This window comes from Dasypus novemcinctus, chromosome 5, assembly GCF_030445035.2.
Source record: "Dasypus novemcinctus isolate mDasNov1 chromosome 5, mDasNov1.1.hap2, whole genome shotgun sequence".
Classification (NCBI taxonomy): domain Eukaryota; kingdom Metazoa; phylum Chordata; class Mammalia; order Cingulata; family Dasypodidae; genus Dasypus; species Dasypus novemcinctus.
In genome coordinates, this window is record NC_080677.1 from 150,816,768 (window position 1) to 150,835,306 (window position 18,539).

An 18,539-nucleotide genomic window follows, 5' to 3' on the forward strand; every position below is an offset into this window, starting at 1 on the left:
AATGATTGTACATTTTTTTAATTGTATGAAGATACTATGAGTTTTTAAAAATACTTCCACATTGCTGGGCACATAAATAGTTCCCAATAATTTTTATTATAAACAGTACTTCTGTGACATCTTTGTAGTTAACTTATTTTTGTACAGTGAAAAGTATTTTGTAGGATAAATTACTTAATGTGGGATTGCTGGTTTATAGGTCATACACATTTTTTATTGTGTATTTATTGTGTATTGTTTTTAATATATATTGGCAGTTTGTTCTCTGAATTTGTTATATCCAGCCTGTAGCAGCTAGAGTATATCTCCACCATTATTACTAGTGATTGCTATTTTTGATACATTTACCAATTTGATATTTTGATATTTTTTATACTGATTTTGATATTTTTGATATGTTTACCAATTTGATAGACAAAAAAGGTGCTATTTTTGTGCTGTCATTCTGAGCATTAATTGTCAAAATTCAAAGTTAAAAAGCATAGCGTAGAAAATTAACTAGATAAAAATTGAGGTCATGACTGGCTTAAGGTCATATAGACACTTCAAAAAAGAACTGAGACAGAAGAACCTAAATCTCCTGAACACTAATCTGGTGTATTTTTAGTGAGACTATATTTCTTTCAAAAATAAATTCTTAAAAAATAGACATCAGATTTCAGCTGGAATTTTATTTTTCTAAAACAATCATTTTGAATTAAATAAATGTAAGATACCTTGCTTTGGAGAATGTGGAAAAGGTGTCATTTTCCATAAATAGTCTTACTCACAAAAGTGAATTCTTTAACTTCAGGTATTGATATATATATATAACTAGCAGGCTGATCACTAATAATGAATTTGAAGAAACATAGGTACAAGGCACTAGAATTATGTTCTTCTATTTGTAATTGACCTTAATATAGTCTAGCCTCAAGAGAGTGTTATACCATTATTATATTTTGTCTTTTTACCTCAGAGAATGAGTAGTTCACACTATTATGTATGCTTCACTTTAATTTCTAAGATGCACATTTTTTCCCCAGTTGTTTCATTGTTAAAAATACAGTTGAATTAGAATATAATTTATAATGTTTTAATTATATGTTATTTAGAGCTTTTTTTTTTAATTAGAGAAGTTGTATGTTTACAGAAAGGTCATGCATAAAATATAAGATTCCCATACAACACTCCACCAGCACCTTGCACTGGCGTGGAACATTTGTTACAATTGATTATAGCACATTTTTATAATTGTACTACTAAAGTCCATGCTTAACTTAGGAGTCACTGTATATTGTACTTCCATGAATTTTTAAAAAATGTTTATTTTGTTAGCATACTTACAATCTGACATTTCCCCTTTTAATTACATTCAGATATATATTTTAGTGCTGTTAATTGCATTCACAGTTTTGTGCTACCGTCACCACTATCGATTTCCAAAACATTTCCATCATTCCAGACAGGAACCCTTTCCCTATCCCTACCCTGTTGCCTGGTAACCTGCATTCTAGATTCTGACTCTGTGAGTCTGCTTATTCTAATTGTTTCAAATCCATGAGATCATAACGATATTTGTCCTTTTGTGTCTGGCTTATTTCATTCAGCATGATATCTTCAGGTTTCATTCATGTTAGAACATTAATTTTTGTAAATCTCTTCATTTACAAATGGAAATAATTAGTGCTTTCCAAGTAAAAATAATTTTCCCCTTTTATAGAAAGTTCTGGAGGCTGAAGAACAAGTACTTGTTATGTATCATAGGTATTGGGAAGAATATAGCAAAGGTGCAGACTATATGGACTGCTTATATAGGTAAGTATGTTTTTAAACTCTTGACAATCTAAATGGTATGTCTGCATTCAATAATTAAAGGAATAATTTGTTTGATTAAACATTAAAATATGCAGAACTAAAGCATTCCCTTCCACAGGATTTTTCTCTGCTAGAGGGAAGGACTGTAGTCTGGGTCTGGTGGGTATTTGGGAGTCAGGCAGCATATGGTTCTATTTCTTCAGGTTGGGACTAAACCCAAGTTACATCTTGACAGAGATCCAAAGTGAAACTTCAGGAACTTCAGGTTGGATAAGACTTAGAAGAGTAATTCTAAGTCCATGTATCCTCCAATATGCTTTTATAAAGGAGGTACTGGAGATTGAACCTGGGACCTCTCACATGTGAAGCATGTGCTCAACCACTGAGCTCCACCCACTCCAACCAGTATGCTCTTCATTGACTCTAGGATTCAGGTTTTGTGGTTTTTTTGGTAGAGGAGAAAAATATTAACAATCTTGCAAAAATGGGCGTGCAACCAGAATATGGAGGTTGGTGCCTAGGATTCAGTATTTGAGGTTTCTTGGAAACACTGTTGGTCAGTAGTTTTCCTCTCGGAAGTTCCTGAGACTTTTTTTTTAATTTCCTAAGACTTTTTTGACTTTGCTACCCCATCTCCTAGCTGTATTGAATTACCTACAATTTCATGATGCCACATGGTTTCACATCTTCTGCCTTCAAGCTATTCTGTCTAGGTTGCTTTTCTTCCTTTCTTTGAATGACTAATTATGATGCATTCTTCCTTATTCCCTTGTGTGCTTCCTTTTTCAGACCCTTCTGCTTAGGTCTTTTGTTTTACCTGCCCTCCTGTTGGCTTGTTTGTTTGTTTCCATGGCACTTGGTGCTTAACAGTGTGTTCAAATTCTCTCTGCTATTTTCATGTGAATCAGTGGAAATAAATACTGTGGCATGTAAAACAGAGACCTGTGTGGTTTTTTTTGTTTGTTTGTTTGTTTGTTTTAAGTTGGAAAAGAAGAGTATTTTAATAGCTTTTTCAGTTAATTGTAGATACTTTTAAAAAATACTACACTGAAGTTCAACACTTTTTAATTTTGTTTTTTTTTCCAATTTTTTAGAGTTAATATAAATACATTTCCCATTTTAACAATTTCCAAGTGTAACAATTCAGTGGTGTTGACTATATTCACAATGTTGTGCTGCCATCACCACTATCCATTACCAAAACATTTCCATCACTCCAAAAGGGATCTGTGTACCCATTAAGGATTAATTCCTCAGAGACCTGATTCTTGAAGTAAAGTAAATAGTGAATAATGGTGTTAAGCACCCAGGCCTTTCACCCTTGGTCCTTGGGGGTTTTCTCTTGAAATGATTGTGGCCTGCGATGGACTTAGTGAGAAATTTTGGCTTCTGTTCCATGGGTTGGACTACAGATGGGGCCAGGCTTCAGTTTCTCATGGGGAGAAGCGCAGCAGCTGAATTGGACCTCGCAGCATTATCCACAGGACTCTGCCTTGCAGTTTTACCACATGTGACCGTGGCTCCCTTCCCTTGGCATGTTTGTCCTTTGGACTTGGGGCCTTTTCATCACAGGTTCACCTTCCCTGCCCTTTTTTGTTTGTTTGTTTCTTGACAGGATTAGAGCTTACTCATTCTAAGGTAAATCTATATTAGAAACTGGGATCCAGTCATTTCCATTTCTTCCTAGAAGAACAAAATGTAATAAAACTAGGAACAAGTAATTGCTGACAAGTACAAGGTTTACTGTGGTTTGGCTTTTATAAAACAGAGTTTGCATACATAAAATATCCTGACGTTTGATTTTTTTCCCCTTCATCTACCAAGGTCAGATAGTCATAAACAGAACTTAAAGAATTTCCTGCCTAAATTTTGGGGAGAGTTGGGAAAATTTGAAGGATACCAGTGTGTGTGTGCATGCCTTTACCGTTGCTGGGATGAATGGGCCTTTGGGTAGATGGCTAGACTTTTTAGACTGTGTGCCATGCAGGTGGATCCATTTTTAGCTGAGACATTTCACTAAAGATTAAGTTGCTTTTTCTCCTTTCTTAATTTTCTAGGGCACAATTATTTTGTTTCAGTTATTTTATTTATTGTTAATAAGTTTTTATTAAATGTTGCATATATGTATATTTAATGTCTTAGCCATATGAGGTAGTTGGTGTCCCATTTTTACAGCCGAAGAAACCAGGGGGAGCGGATATGGCTCAAGAGATTGAGCACCTGCCTCCCACATGGGAGGTTCCAGGTTCAGTTCCCAGTGCCTCCTGAAAAAACAAAAACAAGCAACATGCAAACAAATGAAAAAACCAACCTAGGGGTGCCGATGAGGCTCAGTGGCTCAGTGATGGAGCACCAGCTTCCCACATAGGAGGTCCTGGGTTCATTCCCCAGATCAGATACCAGGGCTGAACAACTTTGTTCAAGGTCACTTAGGTGATAAATCACAAAGGGTGAGTTTGAACCCAGATCAGTCTCATTTCAAAGCCTATCCATTTAACTACTTTTTTTCTACCTTAGTTTTATTCCAGGTATACCCTTTTAGTCACTTAAATAGATTCTATTCTTTTCTCTGTTTTTCTTCTACAGATTCTTTCAGGGGTGGTCTCAATTAACAACCTATATATTGATAACCATCAAAATACGTGTTTGTCCCAGGCAGTCTAAGATTCAGAGAGCCATTTTTAGTTAGCCGCCTGTATCTCCAGGGTGTATTATGAGTACATTGTACTACTGCTGATGTTCAACACTGAGCATTTTACATACATACATTGCCCTTGGTATTACCAATTTTAGTTAATGGTAGTACCATATACCCAGACATATAAGCCAGAAATCTCAGTTGTCCTTAATTTAGAGTTATTCTCTTTCCCTGAGCCCCTATTAGTCATATCTTCCAAATAGCTTTAAAATTCATTCTTTTTCGCTGCTATTAAAGGTGAAGCCCCTTCATCTTTTCTAAAGTGCAAATTTGGTATTGTCTAAAATCGTAAAGCAAAGGCTTAGAATTGATGGCCCATTGGATTCAGCTCAGTGTGTTTGGCTTGTGTGGTGCTGGCAACATGTGACTGATCTTTACTGACTTAATTATATTGGTAGACTTGGTGGTAAAATCCTTTTCATAAAGAACACAGTTGACAGTAATCAGATGAAAACTGCTTAATATAGTCAATAGAAATTTTACTTGCTGGATAGTCGGTTTGTCCAGGCTGTCCTTTGTTTCTGGTATAACTTAAAGTCTGTGTAATGAAAGGTAAAGGGAGAAAAATTAGTTTTTGTTTCAAAAGTATATTTCAATATTATTTTTACAAACTAATGTCTAGCCTCTTCTTTACCCTAATTGATTTATAAGATGAATATTCATTAGCATTGGTGATTTTACGGATTCTGATTTTAAAGAGAAATAATGACCCTCCTGCCCGACCTTCCCCAGAAGCGTTACATTATCTTTTAAGATCCTAATGGCCCAGGTAGTGAAGTACTTTAGATATTTGCTGGAAAACAAACAACTCTTTGGAATTCAGCTCTTAAAGTGCAATTTTTTAAGATAAATTGAATTGCCGATATTTCACCTTAGGTGATTAGTTCTTGTCAAATACTTTTATTAATTGTATAACTTAATATTCTAGAAGCTTAAAGGATACTTATTAACCCTTTTATTGACATAATAAATTACAAGAACATGTACTCCCTGGTGGTACAGTATGAACTGTTTTAAGAAATCATTGGAAGCTGTTTTGATTTATGATTTCCTAGAACGTACATCTTTATTTAAAAAATACAGTGCAGTAAACTTGATTATAAAATAATGCAGAGACATAAAAGAAATTGAGTGGCGTCCAAATTAAAATTAAAAATTGCACTTTAAGTTCTGTTGTTAATGATTTTGAAGCTTGTCTGTCAAGCATAAGCTAACAAGAATAGAAATCTGGAACAAGAAAGGTGTCAAATAGTTTAAATCTGTATATTCTTCTCAGTTATTCTTAGAGGTCATCATAGTTATTGGACCTAGGATGTGTTAAAACATTTTATTTATAAGCTGTATTATGTCTGACCTTTGGATATTGGGCTATAAACATTGGGCATTTTTAGAGCAACAACCTTGAGATTTTAAAATAGAACTGGGGTAATAGTTTTGTTCCTACTCAGGTGTTCATTATTCTTTGACACTTAAGGCCTTATAAAGAAAGTTGGGCTGATAGTTTTTATCTTATTATATTTCTAATTTCTATATAATTTATTTTCAAATTATCACTAAACTGTTTTCTGTAGTTAATTTATAAACTAAAATTATTGTTCTAAAGTTATAAGTAATTTGCTTTCCTCCTGTTTTTGACTTAATATTCAGTAATAATACATTTGTTTTTCAGGTATCTCAACACACAATTTATTAAAAAGAATAAATTGACAGAAGCTGACCTTCAGTATGGCTATGGTGGTGTAGATATGAATGAACCACTTATGGAAATAGGAGAGGTAGGAAATTCTTCAAATGACTGGCAAGCATAAGTATGTTTTTATATATTGAGGTAATTTTATTCACTGTCCTTTTACTTTTTTAAAGATTTATTTTTTATTTATCTCTCTCCCCATCCCCTCCCCCCGGTTGTCTCTTCTTTGTGTCCATTCGCTCTGTGCTCCTCTGTGACAGCTTCTATCCTTAGCAGCAGCACCAGGAATCTGTGTTTCTTTTTGTTGTGTCATCTTGTGTCAGCTCTCAGTGTGTGTGCGGAGCCATTCTAGGGCAGGCTGCACTTTCTTTCTCGCTGGGCAGCTCTCCTTATGGGGCGCACTCCTTGCATGTGGGGCTCCCCTACGCAGGGGACACCCCTGCATGGCACGGCGCTCCTTGCGCGCATCAGCACTGCACATGGGCCAGCTCCACACGGGTCAGGGAGGCCTGGGGTTTGAACCACGGACCTCCCATGTGGTAGGTGGATGCTCTATCCATTGGGCCAAGTCCACTTCCCTTGTCCTTTTATTAAGGACATTGGGCTGATTACCTTAAAATTGGAAACATTCTAAATGTTAAGTATATATATACTATAATGATTTCCTAAGAAATTTCAGATGGATCAGAGGAATAGGAAAGGTGATGATTATTATTTTAATAATTAAATTTTTGCTGGATGAGTGAATGACATAGTAGTTTTGCTATATAAAATACAGATTATTTAGAAAATTTTGAGACTCCTTTAGATAAAAAAATACAGTGGTCAGGGACTTAAAAGAGAGCTTAGAAAGAGGAAATAGATGCTTATGGATATAACAGATTTATTGTAACTTTACTTAAAAAGTAATTAAATTCAGAGTGAAAGAATGAGGTATGTAGTTTACCTAATTCACTCAAGTTCTTGAAGTAAAGCTCTGATTTAAGTGTGGAAAACATATGCATATGTTGATTATGAAAGAAATACCCTTGCACACTTTTTTTTATTCATATAATGCATATTTGTTGAGTAGCCAGGCATTGGTGAGTACAATGGTGAATGATCCCTGCTCTTATGAAGCTTGTAAGTTCAGGTAAAGTAAGCAGAGGCCAAGCCCACTCCTCTTCCCAGAGGAAATCATTATAAACAACTTGTTTTTATCTTTCTTGAACTTTGCTTATGCATCTACATACAGAATTTATACAAATACACATAATGGTTTTGACTTTATTTTTAAAATATTACTGGTTTCAAATAATATATGCAGTCTAAAAAAAAAAAAGACCTAGGATTTTTTTTTGCCTTTTTTAAAAAAATTATGTGTCTAGAACTCTTTTCATTTAAGTTTTTTTTGTATGTGAGAATTTAATCTTCTACTATAGAGATTTAGCATAGTTTATTAAACTATTCTCCTGACTTTCTAGATTTTTTTGTTGCAACACTACAGTGAACATCATTTTTCATCCATTATTTATTGAGCTTCTAGATGTACCAAGCACTGTTCTATATCCTGGTAATACAGCAGTGAACAAAGTAGACAGAAGTCTTATACTCATGCATTTATTTGTAAATCTCTTTGTACATGAAAAGAAATTTTAATAAAATGGGTAATTGGAAGTAGAGTTTCTAGGTCATAGGTAGCACATTCTAAATTTTTTTTTCTTAGTTTTTAAAAAAAATTGTTAAATCAGTTTTATTGATACATATTAATAAAGCATAAATCCATCCAGAGTGTACTCTCAGTGGCTTTGGTATGTTAGAGAAATGGCGCTCACTGGGACGCAGAGACTGACAATTGCAGGCAGGAAGTTTATTGGGAAGCTCTCCCAATGGAGGGGTCTGAAGAATAGACTTCAGGGCCCCCCTTCCACCTTCATGGCAGGGGTCTGAAGAGAGACTTCAGCACTCCCCTGGAGGATGGTGGATATGATTTACACAGTACATCAATAGGCACAGTACATCAATAGGCGGCTGGAAAACCGAGTACAGCCTGAGGCCAATTGGATAGGGGGAAGTGGGCTAGCAGGTATGGTATTCTTAGAATGCAGAGGGGTTGGTGGTGCCTGGGCCTGGAGCGGGTGAAGGCCCTTATCTGCTCCACTTTGTTTATTCTTGGGAGTGGATGGGCTGCCTACCAGCCCTAGGCAGCTTGCTCAATCTATTGGAATGGAGTCACAGCCTTATGACCTGTTAATCATTGCAAAACTTGTAAGGGGAAACCTCTAACATTCCTAAGTCTTTAATTATAAATATATATTATGGGAATACTGGGCACAATGGAAGGGCGAGGGAATCCAGGGCATCGACTCAGTCTGGCTACTTCCTGCTGTTATGGGGTGGCAAAGAATTCCTTTCTGTCCTTTCCAGTGGGATCTGATTTCTGGTCCTGAAGAGTTGGTGTTGGTGTTCATGTAGCACAAAGATGCCGTTCACATATTCCTGAATTGTTGATTGTGCAATTTGGCGTATTCATCCGATGAGAAGCTGTAAGAGACAAGGACCAAAAAGAAGCAACAATACTGTCAGTAGTGGTGTTATAATGGATAAAAGGATTGATTTTAAGGGTGAGGAAAAGGAAGAAATGAGGAGAACCATGACTGGTTCCCATAGTTACTATCTTGGGCTCTCTGAATGATGTCTATGTTTTCTTTTAAGAGTTTATGATTTTCTTCTACGTTTATGATTGCACAGGTACCTTCTGCGATCTTGTGTTATTCTCATGGTTGGTTTTGAGATTAGTACATACTGTTGGATTAAGGACAGGGTGGGGGTTTGGGGTCATCTGTTATCGCAGCAGGGAAGACCTGCGGGTGCTGAGCAGGGTCACATGGGGTAATTTTGCTAAATGAGGCTAACATGTATAATCACATAGTTGTGCATTAGCTATTTCAGTCATTATTAGAGCATTTTCATTATCCCAATAATAATAATAAACAAAAAAAACCCTCTACACTTTTCATTCTGTGCTTCCCCTGCTTTACATAGCTGACTCATAAATCACATGAGGTTTCGTTGTGCTGTACAGTTCCATGGCGCATTTTTAAGCTTTCCTTCTAGTAATTTACATGACCTTAGACTTTCCCTTTCAGTCACTGTCATACCCATATATTAGCACTGCTAATTACAAACACGATGACGTGCTTTCACCATTTCTATTCATTTCTAAAGATTAATGATCAACAGATTTCATATGGGTTTCATATTTTATTTTGTCTTTTTTTTTTTTTTAAAGATTTATTTATTTATTTATTTCTCTCCCCTTTCCCCCCCACCCCGGTTGTCTGTTCTCTGTGTCTATTTGCTGCATCTCGTTTCTTTGTCCGCTTCTGTTGTTGTCAGCAGCATGGGAATCTGTGTTTCTTTTTGTTGCGTTAATTTGTTTTTTATTCTTATAGTTATCCTTTCTGATTGTCTTCCTGCCTATACTCTCCTCTAAGACTCTCTTGTATTTTTTTTTTTTTTTTTGGACTGTAAGTCTCCTTTTAATGCTTCCTGCAAAACCAGATTCTTTTTCACAAATCTCTTAGTTTCTGTTTATTAGTGACTATTTTAAACTCATCGTCATACTTGCTGGATAAGGAATTCATGGCTGGAAATATTTCTTTCAGTAAACTAATGAATCATACTACTGCCTTCTCTTGTCCATGGTTTTTGATAAGGAATCCATACTAAGTCTTACTGGGCTTCCCTTGCATGTGATGGTTTGCTTCTCACTTGCTCCTTTCAGAATTTTCTCTTTATTTTTGATATTTGATATTCTGAGTAATATGTGTTTTGGAATAGATCTTTTCGGGTTTATTCTGATTGGAGTACGCTGTGCTTCTTGGACATGTAAATTAATTTCTTTCATGAGAGTTAGCCATTACTTTCTCAAATACTCTTTCTACCCCTTCTTCTCTCCTCCTTCTGGAACTCCCATAACATATGTGTGTTGTTGCACTTTCTGTTATCATTCTTCTCTCTGAGCCCCTGCTCAATTTTTTCCATTCTTTTCTTTTTCTGTTCTTCTCTCTCGATTTCAGCTGTTCTGTCTTCTGCATCACTTATTCTTCTGTCATTTCATTTCTGCTGCTATACACCTCTAATAGGTTTTTTTAAAAAGATTTATTTATTTATTTCTCTCCCCTCCTCCCCCACCCCGGTTGTCTGTTCTCTGTGTCTATTTGCTGCGTCTTCGTCTTTGTCCACTTCTGTTGTTGTCAGCGGCACGGGAATCTGCGTTTCTTTTTGTTGCGTCATCTTGTGTCAGCTCTTCATGTGTGCGGCACCATTCTTGAGAAGGCTGCACTTTCTTTCACGCTGGGTGATTCTCCTTACGGGGCGCACTCCTTGCGTGTGGGGCTCCCCTACGCGGGGGACACCCCTGTGTGGCAGGGCACTCCTTGTCCGCATCAGCACTGCACATTGGCCAGCGCCACGCAGATCAAGGAGGCCCGGGGTTTGAACTGCAGACCTCCTATGTGGTAGGCGGACGCCCTATCCATTGGGCCGAGTCTGCTTCCCTCAACATAATTTTCTTGTAAGATTTTTTTCCTTTTGCCCCTCTCTCTTTAGGCCTTCCCCTGGTGCCCTAAACCCTAGAACATTTTTTTCCAGGCTGTTTCTGCCTGTCTTCTAGCTATTTTTCTGGGAGCGAAGTGAGTCCTGTGTCTCTAATCCTCCATCTTCCTGGAAGTTTCTAAATTTTGATAGGTCCTGCCAACTTGTCTTTCAGAAAGACTTTGCCAGCTTGCCCTTCCAGCACAGGTGTAAGATCCCATTTTCTCTTTTCTTATAGATTATCTTCATGTCCCCCACCCCAATTATGCTATTCAAAAAGAAAATTTCAAAACTTGAGGGATAGAGAAGTGGATGTGGCTCAACAAATAGAGCGTCCACCTACCATATAGGAGGTCCAAGGGTTTGATACCCAGGGCCTCCTGGCTCGTGTGGTAAGCTAGCCCACATGCAGAGATGCTGCACGCAGAGTGCCAGCCCATGCAGGGATGCCCCCGCATAAGGGCCCCCCGCCCCCTCTGCAAGGAGTGGCCCCTCCACAAGGAGAACCACCCCACGCGAAACCACAGCCCGCCCACGAGTGGAGCCACACACACGGAGAGCTGACACAGCAAGAAGACACAACAAAAAGACATAGATCCCCAGTACCGCCTGATAAGAATGCAAGCGGACCTAGAAGAACACAGCAGATGGGTACAGAGAACAGACAGTGCAGGGCGGGGCAGGGAATAAATAAATAAATCTTTAAAAAAAAAATTTGAGGGATTTTCCTCCTGGGAAGACAAATGCTTTTACTTACTTGGACAAAAATTACCCAGGGAATCTGAATAGAGAGACCAGAAACAGACCTATGCAAATGGAGAGAGATTAAGTTGAAAACACAAGGGAAGTAAACTTCTGGAACTGGAATAATTTGTAATATGTATGGGAAAAATATGGGAGTTTTAAGACTTCAATGTGAAAGGCAAAGACTTCAATGTGAAAGGCAAAAGTTGAAAATTTTAGAAGGTAATATAGGAGTGCATATATCCCGATGACTATAGGGTAGGAAAGGATTTCTTAAAAGACATAATACCTACAAATGATAAAAGAGAATCTGATAAATTTCAGTACTTTAAATAAATATACTTTTACTAAAAAAACACTATAAAGGAAATAAAAATGTCAAGTCACAAGCTAAGACATACTACAGTACATAAAACTGACAAGAGATTAATTTCCACAATCTGTAAGTAACTCCTAGGTTTCATTAAGAACAAACCAAACATTAATGGGATAATGAGCAAAAGAGATGAATTGGCATTAGAAAGAAAAAACCTTGATGGGCAATAAACATAAAAAGGTGCTTAGCCTCAGTCAAGGAAATGCCAGTTACCACTGCTGTGAGAAACCATTTTACATCCGCTAGATTGGCAAACTAACAAAAGCCTGGTTGTTGTCATGGACGTGGAGTAACAGGAGCTCTCTTCCACTGTTTGTGGGAGTGAAAATTGGTAAAATCACTTTGAAGTACCCATTTGCTTTATTTAGTAAACCACATGTGCCTCTAACCTTACAGTCTGGCTTTTCCATGGGATATATATCAAGGGATATTTTTGCTTATGTATACCATCAGATGTATACAAGAATAGCAGCATTATTTTTAGTAGCAAAACACTGGAATCTTGCGCGCAAGGAGTGCCCTGCCACGCAGGGGTGTCCCCTGCGTAGGGGAGCCCCACGCGCAAGGAGTGCGCCCTGTAAGGAGAGCCGCCCAGTGCGAAAGAAAGTGCAGCCTGCCCAGGAATGGCGCTGCCCACACTTCCCGTGCCGCTGACGACAACAGAAGGGGACAAAGAAACAAGACACAGCAAATAGACACAGAGAACAGACAACTGGGGTGGGGGTGGCGGGGGAATTAAAAAAAAAAAGAAAAAAGAAATATGATTAAAAAAAACAAAATACTGGCATCACAAACACATATCCATTAGCAGTAAAAAGAAAAATAAATTTGATATATTCATATAGTAGGATACTATATAAAGGTAGTAATGAACGAACCATAGTTATATGCCCCAATTTGGATAAATTTCATTAGAAAAGTTAATTTTTAAAAAATCATATATAGGAAAATACATACAATATGACTTTGTTATTAAGATCAGAAGTAGTCAACTTCAAACATCTTATATGAGGCTACTGCACATTTTGTAAACTTATAAGGGAGCTTCCCGTGTACAAGGAACTGGATTCAATTCCTGATTCTTCCTAAAGGAATAAAAGTACTACAAACTAGGTAATGATGTAACACAAAATTCTGGATAGTGAGAGCCTCCAGGGATACAGAAGGGGACAGATATAATGATGAAGTTGTATTTCTTAATCTGGGTGGCAAATACAGAGGTTTTCTATTTTTTTCTTTAAACTGTCTTACCATCTTATTGTTTGTGATATTTTATCATTTAAAAAATTGCTAACAGCAAATCACATAATCACATTATTTTATTTAATGTATCTCCTCTGTTTCTGGCCTTCTCTGGCCTTGGTGAACAACACCTGCCTTATGTGTCTATAGCCCCTTGGAGCAGTTAATAATAAAGTTTTCTAGAAATCAGTTATTTCTTTTAAGAGTTTCAGTTAATGATAAAACTTTAATTCTATTCTTTGTACGAGTCTGATAAGATGATTATTATCGTTTTAAGTGATAAATTTCTCTGTGCATCCAGTTTTGACTTGAATTTTGAAATATTAGAAGTATTTGCTTTTGATAGATATTTTTACTTTTAAAATAGTCTCTTGTAAAAGTTGAAAACAAATACTAAGCAATTCAACTTTAATGATTTTTATTTTTCCTGGCAGCTAGCATTGGATATGTGGAGGAAATTGATGGTTGAACCACTCCAGACCATCCTTATTCGAATGTTGCTCCGAGAAATAAAAAAGTGAGTGCTTACTTTTATTTTTCCTGAATCAATTCTACTTTGCCATTTGATAAGGTTTAAAGATGATATGCAGCAGCTTGACTTGTTTAGACTTAGGCCTCATTTTATTTTATTTTATTTTTATTTTTAAAAAATTTATTTTTCCCTCATTTTATTTTTAATGTCATTAATTTAAGGGTTGTTTTCAAATCTTTTTGTCCCTCCTCACTTCCTCTATGCCACCTCTTTGCCACTCTGAGGCTCTCAGAGTTTTCTGTGTGGTGCTCAGAGCCCTGTTGAGTCTTCCCCAGGCCAGGTTTCCCCTTCTCTCCAATCCTTAGGGTGCACAGTCTGTCTAACTTGTGTAAGTTTTTTCGTGAACTTGGCTGCTTCTCTCCCTGCTTCCTCCAGCATTCCTAGGCATATTTCGGGGTCTTCTCAACACCCTTTTCTAGAGCCTCAGAGCACACACACCCTAAAGTGCAGGAGTGGGCTCTCTTCTCTGGGCGCTCAGCACTCTGCTTTTCCTTCTTGCCATGCCCTCTGCTTCCCACCCTCCAGCGTGCCCTCTCCCGCCCAAGACTCTGTCTCTTTAACCTAATGTGCTTATTAAATAAGTACCCGAAAGAGTGAGTTGTTATTTTTCAGTCCTGAAACCTCTTAGACTTTACATGCAGAGTACTTAGTTGTTAGTACATTTCCTCTCCGTCTCTCTTTAAATCCTGATGAAGATTACTATTCAAGATAATAGATTTTTCTAGTTATTTATCTCTTAGCCCCAGTATTATAACCAATAACTTGCCTATTATTGTGAGATACATTTATGGGAAAATGTCTTTCCCCATTACCAGCCATGGCCCAGAAGGTTCGTTCTTTACCTAATTTCTGTATGGATACATTTTGGGAAAAGAAAGTTTTCCTGTAGAATCCGGAGTAGAACATCCTTGTTCATTTCTTACTAGACTTCACCATTGGGGAATTGAGATCACTAAGTCAGTCAACAAAAATATTTTTGATAAATTTCAAGTTACTGGAAGGTCCATTTACAGAGATTTTCTTATGCAAGGAAAGTTTTGTCCAAGTATTGCTCTTATTTTGGGGCTCTGAGTGGGAAGTAAGGGATTTAAAACAACGATAGTTGAAACAACAAAAGAGGATATGAGGATATCTTTTAAAATGTATCATTAATATCAAATAGAAAATAGATGGCAGCAGTGAGTAACTTGGTTCTCAAAAAACTGTCACCATTTTAATGATCCCATTAGTTTCAAAGATAATGAGATGGGGAGAAAAGGCAAGAGTGATGTATGATAGAACCATTTTTTTTCTTTCTTTCCTTTGTTAACCTATGATTAAATGAAAGACCATCATAAAAAAGATTTATTGGTTCTGATATAGTTTCCTTTGCTAAAAATTAACTTTTTCTTGACTTGAAATTGAGCTATTTTACATTAAAAGCATACTGAAAATAATAAAATTTTCTAAATGTACATTTAGAAGTACAAAGCTCTTAATACAGCTTTGTCCCAACATGTTAAATTTTTCTTACATGCTTGTTAAAAATGAATTTGATGAAAAATAAAAGAAAATTAACTGTGTAAAAGAAGCAATACAACTATAGGATATTAATTTTGGAAAAGAGAGACATTTATCTGGTCAGATACTAGGCCAACTTGTCTTATTTTTGTTGTCTTAATCAGCTGCCATTGAAGCACTATTTGACATGATTTACTAATAGCATCTGTTTTCTATACATCGACTCTATTAGGTAGGTATTATCCCACATTTTGTAGCTTAGGAAACTAAGGCTTAATAGTAATAATAAGCATTAAATATGCGAAATATGTGCTAAGGCCTGTACTAAAAGCATTACGTGTATTACCTGTTTAATCCTTACAACCCTCTAAGGTAGGTACTGCTACTATCACCATTTTATAGATGAAAAAATAAATGGTGGAACATGAACTAGGGGAGTTTGACTCCAGCTGCATCTTCTCAACTCTAGGGGTTCAAATCTGGGTTTGTCTAACCTGTATTTTTTCATATATCTATATCTATATCTAGATATAGATATATAGATATCTATATATAGATATATAGATATAGATATAGATATATATTTTTTTAAAGAAGGTGCCGGTGATTGAACCCAGGACCTTGTACATGGAAAGCAGCAGTTAGCCACTGAGCTACATCCACTCCCACTTTTTAAGATATGGAATATTTCTTCCATTCCTAGCTCCAATAACTTTAGCTTAATGATGAATATATTATAGTTTGCTTTGAGTATTCTAGTGTTTTCACATATTTCTTTATTTGATGTTAAGGAGGCAGGGCAAGGTTTTTGTTTTTTTTTTAATCTTTAAAATTTTTAAACAAGCTTTAGATTATATAAATGTTACATCAAAAATACAGGGAAAGGGAGCAGATATAGCTCAGTGGTTTGAGTGCCTGCTTCCCAGGTATGAGGTCCCAGGTTCAATCCTCAGTACCTCCTGGCAGGGGGGAATATATATATATATATATATATATATATATATGTATGTATGTATATATGGGATTCCCATATGCTCTACCCCCTTCCCCTCCCCTACTTTTCCCACTAACATCTTTCATTAGTGTGACACATTTGTTACAATTGATAAACACATGTTGAAGTACCACCACTAACAATGGTCTATAGTTTACATTTTGCACTGCACAATTTTATAGGTTTCAACAAAATGTATAATGGCCTGTATCTGTCATTACAATGTCATGTAGGACAATTCCAATGCCCCCAAAACGCCCCATATTATACCTATTCCATTTCCCCTCCCTCAGTAGCTCTGGTGGCCACTGCCTTTGTATCAGTGAAACAACTTCCATTGCTAGAATAATAGTAAGTCTACTTTAGTCCATAGTTGCATTCCCCCGCTTATATTTGTTCATTCCTCAGTCTTGAGGATTTGGGGATGGTGATGCCCAGTCTGTTTCTGATTGAGAGGGGATAGCTTATAAAAGGATGATGATGGGCAAGTTTTATTTACATCTAAGAAAATGGAATTTCAACAAGGAGATATGACTTACTGAACTTTATATAACTAAGGTAATAGACTTAATGTCTTTAGACTTCCAATTTGGTCTTTCCAATTTAAAAAAAATTGCTTTGCTTTAATATTTTCCCACGTCATTTGTGCTAATATGGCCATGTATCATAATTACTATTCTGATGAATGAGCAACTGTATAGATGCTCTCCATTTGTAATCTCATCTGATTCTTAATACAGCTAATGATAGTGAATATAATCATAGGCTTATTTTACAAATGAGGAAAATGGGGCTTTAGAGGGTAAGCAAATTATCCACTTCAAAGACATAGTGAGTGGCAGAATCAGAATTAGAACTTAGGTCATTATGTCTGTCTTAACCCATATGTTAAATGTTCTTTGAAATAGGTTGCTTAAGCTGCACTTGATTGCTATTTCTGACTTAAGTGAAATACATTAGTATATGTACCTACAACTGTGGAAAAAACTACACCAGACTTACAGGATAAAATCTTTTCAGATCTAGCAGAACCTATGGCTAATTTGATTTCCTATCAACTTCCTTTTCTTTGCTTTCAAATTTCTTTTCCCACATCATTTGGTTTATAGATATTCACTGTAAGTCTATAAAGAATATTACTCTTTACTATTGGTTTCTAAAATCCAGCCATTGAAAATCAGGATTATACAGTAAACTGTTAAAAGAGCTATCTTTGTCCATAAAATTATATACGTAGTAGATACTAATTGTAAAAAATTAAAAATATACAGAAATTTAGAGAGGAAAGTAAAAAACCATCTCTTTTCTACCAGTATTTTGAGTTCTATTAATGGTAGGTGTTTCCTCTAAGGAATCAGCACACAAAAAACAGACATAGCAAATGCAAACAACGAGGAGGTGGAGAGAAATAAATAAATAAAATAAATCTTAAAAAAAAAAAAGTGTTTTCTACTAAAAATTCTTTATGCATTTCTGGGTATATATGTCTCCCCCCACACATATATATACACACACATTTATATAGATGTGCATGTGTATATATCTACATCGTGTGTGTGAATATATATATATTGCATAACATACACACATATGTATATACATTTGGGGACCTTTTCCTAAGTATAATTATCTGGGTTCCTCACTTACATCAATTGAATCATCTCCTAGAGAGACTAAGAACCTTTGACTTTACAAAGCTCCCCTGGTGATAGTTGTTCATCCAGTCTAGACCTGCATTTTGTGAAGTACTGCTCTATACTAAATAAATTTCCCTCCACTTATTCTGTAAAGCTTTTATTGGAGTGTTTTCTTTTTTTCCTTTGGATTTCTTAAGTACAAGTATTAAGTGACTATATTCTTAAAACTTAAAGCAGAACAGATTAATGATTCATACAAAACTATTAAGGGGTAGAATGCAGAAATACTTTTAAGGTTAAGAGAAATACTGTATCTTGACTTGACTCTAGATATGTGATCAAATTACATCGACCTATACACACACAAATATACAAAAGTGATTGCATGTATCCATCCAGTGATGGAGGTGGACACGGTTAACAAGTATGACAATATTCTCCCATCAGCTATAACAAGTATATAATATTAATACAAGGTGTTAATAAGCAGATGGGTTGGGGGAAAAATACACCAAATGTCAGATATGGGCTATAGTTAGTAATGTTTTGATGATGTTCTTTCATAGCTTATAACAATTGTTTCACAACAATGCAAGGTGTTGTTGGTAGGGTGAGGTATGGGAACCTTGTATGATGATACGCATGTTTGTTTTGTCAGTTCACAACTTAAACTGTATACTTATTGTTTATGGATGTTCATGTATGAATGATAAACTTCAATTTTTAAAAAGTTAAGAAAAAAAACTGGTAA

At 36.1% G+C, this 18,539-nt stretch overlaps 1 protein-coding gene across 6 annotated transcripts in view; it reads left to right on the forward strand.

Annotated features, from left to right (window-relative positions):
• Nucleotides 1-18,539, forward strand: part of CUL2 (cullin 2) — a 98,510-nt gene that overhangs the window by 31,334 nt on the left and 48,637 nt on the right. For all 6 annotated transcript variants that reach the window (XM_012518654.3, XM_023583974.2, XM_058297686.1 and 3 more), the window contains 3 exons: nucleotides 1,703-1,797; nucleotides 6,165-6,270; nucleotides 13,560-13,642. In XM_012518654.3, coding sequence (XP_012374108.1) covers nucleotides 1,703-1,797; nucleotides 6,165-6,270; nucleotides 13,560-13,642 — 284 coding nt within the window. The remainder of the gene's footprint in view (nucleotides 1-1,702; nucleotides 1,798-6,164; nucleotides 6,271-13,559; nucleotides 13,643-18,539) is intronic.